Source organism: Tachysurus vachellii, chromosome 9, assembly GCF_030014155.1.
Source record: "Tachysurus vachellii isolate PV-2020 chromosome 9, HZAU_Pvac_v1, whole genome shotgun sequence".
NCBI lineage: Eukaryota > Metazoa > Chordata > Actinopteri > Siluriformes > Bagridae > Tachysurus > Tachysurus vachellii.
In genome coordinates this window covers 10,466,765-10,473,878 of record NC_083468.1, presented here as the reverse complement: position 1 = coordinate 10,473,878, position 7,114 = coordinate 10,466,765, and the positions used below count along the sequence as shown (strand labels likewise).

Genomic DNA, 7,114 nt, shown 5'->3' with positions numbered 1-7,114 from the left:
CTTCCTGATGGCACTGCTGGCACTGTTGGAGGATTACGTCAATGGCAGAATAAGGAGAGAACGAGTTTTCAGGGACCATGATGATTTCCTGGCTAATAAGCCGATTTAGATTCCCTAGAGCTGTGCTCTTAGATCTATGTGCTGAATTGGGTCCAGTATTAGAGAGGGCAACACGCCGGAACCATGCCATCCCAGTCCAAGTGCTCACCACTCTGGGGTTCTTGCCAACCGTCTGTTTCCAGCTGGAATTGGCAGACAGGTAAATTATTTATATAAAAAAAACTATAAGTAATCCTCAACTTTGTGTCTAAGACCTTTTTGTATATGAAATAATTCTACTGGGATCTATCATCTCACCCTATAGGTCTGGTATATCACAGCCGTCCCTGAGTGCCATAATATCTGTCGTTATGGTATACTTAATATGGGTAGTCGATACATCAGGTTCCCCTACACTGTGCGAGAACAGGCCGAAATTAAAATGCAGTTTGCAGCAATGTCTGGTTTCCTAAATGTAATCGGCGCAATTGACTGCGCTCATGTTGCTATAAGGGCACCATCTGAAAATGAATTTGCTTATGTTAATAGAAAGCATGTGCATTCTATTAATGTGCAAATCATATGTGACTCCAACATGACCCTCACAAACATTGTGGCACGCTGGCCTGGTTCAACACATGATTCCTTTATCTTGACACATAACAGTGTAGGGAACAGACTAAATGGCTTCTTGGTGAGTTTAACAATATTAAAAAGTAGAAACTGTAGCAATTTTGTTTTTAATATAATTATAACAATGTTGCTTTTAATATAATTAGAACCTGCAGGCGGCAGTGGTTACCCCCTGAGACGCTGACTCCTCACCCCATTTATAAACCTGCAGAGCGCAGAGGAAACTCGTTATAACGAGGTGCACTCTCGTGCCCGCGCAGTGATTTGCATTGACTAGTTATGGATAAAAATCGGCGTGTACAGGGCGGGATTTCAGGCTGGTTCACGTACGCACATCTGCGGGTTATCTGTGATTTATAAAGGGAACATTGCTTAGAGGAGTGCGTACGCACGGTTTTATAAATCGGAATTTTTTTTTGGCGTACGCCATTTTTGGCTTTTGGGCGTACGTAAACTTTTAGTAGGGATCCTACGCACAGTTTTATAAATGAGACCCCTGGACATAGATGTAACTTGAAGCTGTTGTGGTTACGTGGCGAAAAGCATGTTGACACCTGTCCATCATACCCATTTGTGGTTTGTCTCCAAACAGTTTTGGACAAATTGTATTCTGTACAATTAAGATTTTCCTTCACTGATACTGAGGTCAAAACCTGTTACCAAATGACAAATGTCCCTATGCACAATAAGGTCAATGAAGACATGATTTCATGGTCTCATGGTTTTAGTGGAAGAAACTGAGTAGTCCGAACAGAGCACTGATTTTACCCCACTGAACACTTTTGTGATGAACTAATATGCAGACTAGGCCTGCTCACCTAATATCTCTCACTAATATAGAGGGTCTAAATGAGTAATGAGATGTTCAACAAACAGTTGTGTGCGATTGATCACGTGTCCAAATAGTGTATTTGCTAAATTACTGATTATAAATACACTTACGGGGGGCACGGTGGCTTAGTGGTTAGCATGTTCGCCTCACACCTCCAGGGTCGGGGTTCGATTCCCGCCTCCACCTTGTGTGTGTGGAGTTTGAATGTTCTCCCTGTGCCTTGGGGGTTTCCTCCGGATACTCCGGTTTCCTCCCCCGGTCCAAAGACATGCATGGTAGGTTGATTGGCATCTCTGGAAAATTGTCCCTAGTGTGTGATTGTGTGAGTGAATGAGAGTGTGTGTGTGTGCCCTGCGATGGGTTGGCACTCCGTCCAGGGTGTATCCTGCCTTGATGCCCAATGATGCCTGAGATAGGCACAGGCTCCCCGTGACCCGAGGTAGTTCGGATAAGTGGTAGAAGATGAATGAATGAATGAATGAATGAAATACACTTACATACTTACTTAAGGACATTTACAGATGTGTATGCACAAGTGCTTATAAAGCTAATATAAGACTATCACAGATATATATTATATGTAGCATGTCTGGAACGGACACCATCGACCACAAGAACCACACAACCACTCAGCGATGAGATCTAGTACATGCGTCTATGAAACTCAGGCAAACAATTTAAAAAAAATACATGTGAATAAAGAAATCAATTTAGTTACAGCATATAGATTTCCTGTTTTTATTTTTCTACTATACTAAACATTTATACGTGCATCACGCTCAGCAAAAATAATCAAATAACATTCTTATCTTTTTATAACACTTTACATGAAACATTCAACTATCATCAAACTCTCTTTCTTTTATAAAATAAAACAAAACATAGCATACCAATTAATAAGGAGAAATCATCAAATCAAACATAATATTTATATCTTTAAAATCTCCAAGACAAAAGAAGTGGATATAGAAAACTCATTCTTGAGTTTCTTGAGTTCTTGAGTTACTCATTCTTAAACTTCCTGCTGCAAAGTGCTACTTTGCAATTCAAAGTGTTATGCCTTAAATATCATGCTAATGTTCAACCATAATGATTTCATAGTGGTGAGTTACTAAGAATTAGTAGTAATAATTAGTAGACTTTTTCTAGACTTTTTAAGATCAGTATTCTTTTTTAATAGAAAGTACAAATTTTAAAGAAGAAATTTGGTGATTTCTGGACCTTAGTGATTTGATACAGCACTTGAAACAGCTCCCCAGCCCACAGCTGCTTGTTATACATGGTGAGGTGTTAAGATGGTTCAGTATAATCAACGGTTTCAGTAATCACTGAACATGCTTGTTTCCCAGTCACCATTCACTGTTGATTTCCAATGACCAGTACTTTTTGTTTCTATGATCACTATTACATTGATCACAAAGAAGTGTTTAGACCTCTTTGTTTCTTATTTTTGAACTTTTTTCTCAGCTATATTCACAAGCAATAAAACAACTTCCATCCAACAACACTTCTTTTCCCCAACTCTTAACTTTCACTACTTATTTTTTATTGTACTCCATGAGGTTTGGAAATAAAAAAATATGGACATTATAATCTACTATTTTACAGTTCGGTCCATATATATTTGAACACATGCACACTTTTCCAGGTATTTACCAAAACATATTCAAGCTAAACTTATATAATGGATATGGTCTGAAAGTGCACACTCCCAGGATAATTTTGAGGGTATTTAAGTAGTCAAGCAACTAAAAGTAATTGGAAAATTGAATCAAAACATGTTTCATGGACAGGTTTCATCAATTAAATAGGCAAAAGGTATGAAGTCGATTCTATGTGTGGTATTTGCATTTGGAATGTATTGCTGTGAACCTACATCATGCGTTCAAAGGAGCTCTCCATGCAAGACAAACAGGCCATCATTAAGCTTCATACACAAAACAAATCCATCAAAGAGATAGCAGAAACATTAGGAGTGTTTGGGAGGAGTTTGGCACATCCAGCCAAGGCGGAGGTAGGCGTGTCCTTGTCCAAGTCTACAACCAAGAGAAGACTTCAGCAAACACAAAGGGTTCACCACGAGGTCCAAACCATTCATAAGATTCAAGAATGGAAAGGTTAGAGACTATTAAAGACAGATTAGATATTGCCAAAAAAAAAAAAAAAACAATCTAAAAAAGACTTAATCTAAAGACTTAAATTAACCCCTTAAATTAAAGCTGAAAGTCTGCACTTCAAATTCATTGTTACTTGATTGTTTTATTGTAATTTTATTCTGGTGGAATACAGAGCCAAATATATGGAAATCGTGCCCGTGTCCAAATATATATGGACATGACTGTATACTCTTCGATGTTAATTTGAAAATCTAAAAATTCTAAATATTTTGATATGCAAACAATCATGTGACACATCTGGTGACTTTCTGAGTAAGCATGAACATTTTTACCCCTGAAAGCATTGGCAAAACTGAGATGAATTGCTATTGTTTCACATGTATCTTTAGTTTCTATGGAGTAATTATGGAGAAGGAATAAGTCAAAAACAGAGATGTGGGCTGCAACATGTGTAGTTTCCCAAAATCTGACAACACTGAACAAAATACAATAGAAAAGCAATGAGCAACAATGTTATAGTAATATGTGCTATTCATTTAAATGTTTTAATGTTTTATTCTTGGGATCATTTTCATATATCCAGATTTTATTCTAATTTATTACAATAAATAAATCTAAAATAAATAAATAAATAAATGGTTTGATTTCCAGGAAGCTGTAACGGAATTTGCGTCACTAACTCAAAAATACCGCGGTGGTCCCTGGGAAATGTAGTAACACCACCCCCAGGTCGCTGTAAAACTCTATACATTATGGTAAAATTGCATGTTGTTTTGAATATAAACCTAAAGACTGGATATACATTAATAGATATGCCTAAAAAATCCAACGCCAATATATAACAAATAAAAACAAATAAAGTCAAATTCTTCACAAAAACTGATTTTTGATATCATTTATATATAAATTAATAATTCTATTAGTAATCTGCTATATAATAACAACGTGTCAAATGTGATGTCTGTACAACAGGGAAACATATTTTAGAGCTAACTCTTGTGAGGTAATTTTGGAAAGCAAAGTGTGGGGTTTAAAAAAAAAATAACAGTAAAACTACATCTCCCATGCTGCACCGCGTCAGAGTTGTGTAACTTTCCAGCTTCTTCCAAGCAAAAACTCTCGCGGCCGAAGCTAGTTAGCTAGCCACATCGGCTAAAACAGAAACATCGATCTAGTTTCGTTCTGGGTCTTTAAAAAAAGTTCACTTTTTGTGTAAAAGTGTCCGGTTTTATCACACGGACACGACGAGGTGGATAAAAAAAGAAGAAAAAAGAGACAAAAGATAATCGGGGGCGTTTCAGAAATCAAACATGTCCTCCTCTTCCTCCTCGCAGGCATCTTCCAGGCGGCAATGGTGTTATCTTTGCGACCTGCCCAAGATGCCTTGGGCCATGATCTGGGATTTTAGCGAAGCTGTGTGTCGCGGGTGTGTGAATTATGAAGGTGCAGACAGGATAGAAATGCTAATCGACACGGCGAGGCAGCTAAAACGCACCCATGTGATGCAGGACGGAAGGTCTCCAGGTCCGCAGCCGGGTAGTAAACACGGCCCTGGGGCGAAAGATAGCGCACTGGATGTGGGCAGAAACGCTGCTGAGCGATTTGAACGGAGTAGAGGAGAATTTGTACCTTCCAGGCTTCCTAATGGACTTCCCAGGTTGGACGATGGTGCTGTTGCAGAGGTTAGCAGGCAAAGTCCTAATGCTAGAAGGACCATGGTGGCAGGTGTGCCGCCCAATCTGATGGCCCAAGGTATTGTGGGTACGCCGCATGGGCTACTAATCGGCACCAGACCTGGCGTTGCACCGCTCGCTATATCTGCACCAATGCTGAGCGAACTTGGGAAAAGACAGGCAATGGGTGTTGGGATGTCTTTCGTGAGCTCAGACTTTGAGAAAGATCTGAAGGAGAAACAGAGAAATGCTGAAGCACTAGCTGAACTTTCAGAAAGTGTCCGAAACCGAGCCGACGATTGGGCTGGACGTCCCAAATCTGTTAGGGACACTTTGCTAGCGCTTTCCAGCTGCACACCATTCAACGTGCGCTTTAAGAAAGACCATGGCCTTGTTGGGAGGGTGTTTGCCTTTGATGCCAAGCTTGGTGTGGATTTTGAGCTCAAGGTGTTTGTCGAGTACCCGTGTGGATCAGGCAATGTTTTCTCAAGCCTGTTGGCGTTGGTGAAGCAGATGTTCCAGGATAGCCAAAAAGACTCTGGCAAAGTGATCAGCTCAGGCTTTAAGTATGTTGAGTATGAGAAGCGACATGGCATTGGTGATTGGCGTCTCCTTTCTGAGCTACTCAGCGATGCTGTTCGGGCATTTAAAGAATCACCAAATCCTGAGTCACTCCCTCAACCTTATTTAGATGCTGCATGCGCCATGTTACCCACCGCGCTGTGCCATCTTGGACGTCCTGTTCAAGCCCGAATGCGGCGACGAAAACCTTCTCCAGATCCTGATGGCTCAGAGAGAATGACCACAGAGGAGCAGATACGCCAGCACTGGTACCCAAGCATGAGTGCCCACATTCCCACCAGTTCTTTGGCCAGTGCTATGTCTGGCCAGCCTCCAAATCTCCAGGAGGTGGTTCCTGTTTCCCATGGTAGTGACCCTTCACCGATCAGTGCCCTCATGAGTGTTGCAGACAATGTTGGTGCTATTAGCCAATCGCCAAAAGACATGCCAGGAAGCAGTGTTGCCCATGCTTCCAGTGCAAGCCCATCTTCATCTGGGCAAAGGCGACTGGCATCACGTAACGGTGAAAATGGATCTGGAACAGCCGCGGTCGCCACAGCGATGCCCCCTGTTGCAGTGGCAGACCAAGGATCTGAAATCTCTGGAACATCTGGAACTCCTCTTTGTTGCACCATTTGCCATGAAAGGCTTGAGGATACGCATTTTGTCCAGTGCCCTTCAGTACCTGTGCATAAGTTCTGCTTTCCGTGCACCAGGGAATTCATCCGTAATCAGGGCTCAGGCAGTGAGGTGTACTGCCCAAGTGGTGATAAATGCCCACTGGTGGGCTCCAATGTACCATGGGCATTTATGCAGGGGGAGATTTCCACCATCTTGGCTGGAGATGTGAAAGTCAAGAAGGAGAGGGACCCTTAATTTAAAGCAGGTATGGCTTACATGTACTGAAAACAAACATACTTTGATACATGCTAATATACCCAATGTGCCAAGTGATTGATTGATTGATAGATAGATAGATAGATAGATAGATAGATTCAGTGGAAAATTGCAGCATTACAGAAGTGGTAAAAGAGAACATAAAAGTTGCACAGTGCAAAAGAGACGCAAGAGAACCTAATGAAATGTAATAAGTCATTACACTTCAGTGTAGGTAAATGTTATTTGGAGAGTTAATGTATTCTACAGTGCTAAAATCCTCTGTGTAAATGTATTGTGCGTTTTTATATTTCAATCCAGAAATGTGCAGTTCCTGAACCCCAAAGATGATCGCCACCACAGCACTGAAGAGATGACTGTTC

At 40.9% G+C, this 7,114-nt stretch overlaps 2 protein-coding genes across 2 annotated transcripts in view; one reads left to right on the top strand and one right to left on the bottom strand.

Annotated features, from left to right (window-relative positions):
- Positions 1 to 7,114, bottom strand: part of LOC132851049 (latent-transforming growth factor beta-binding protein 4) — a 424,131-nt gene that overhangs the window by 96,379 nt on the left and 320,638 nt on the right. The gene's annotated exons all lie outside the window — the stretch shown is intronic.
- The window catches only part of irf2bp1 (interferon regulatory factor 2 binding protein 1), a 4,111-nt gene continuing 1,699 nt past the window's right edge, over positions 4,703 to 7,114 (top strand). Inside the window, exons 1-2 of the mRNA XM_060877620.1 lie at positions 4,703 to 6,741; positions 7,053 to 7,114. The exon at positions 7,053 to 7,114 is cut by the window's right edge and continues 1,699 nt beyond it. Coding sequence (XP_060733603.1) covers positions 4,932 to 6,731 — 1,800 coding nt within the window. The 5' untranslated portion in view covers positions 4,703 to 4,931 and the 3' untranslated portion in view covers positions 6,732 to 6,741; positions 7,053 to 7,114. The remainder of the gene's footprint in view (positions 6,742 to 7,052) is intronic.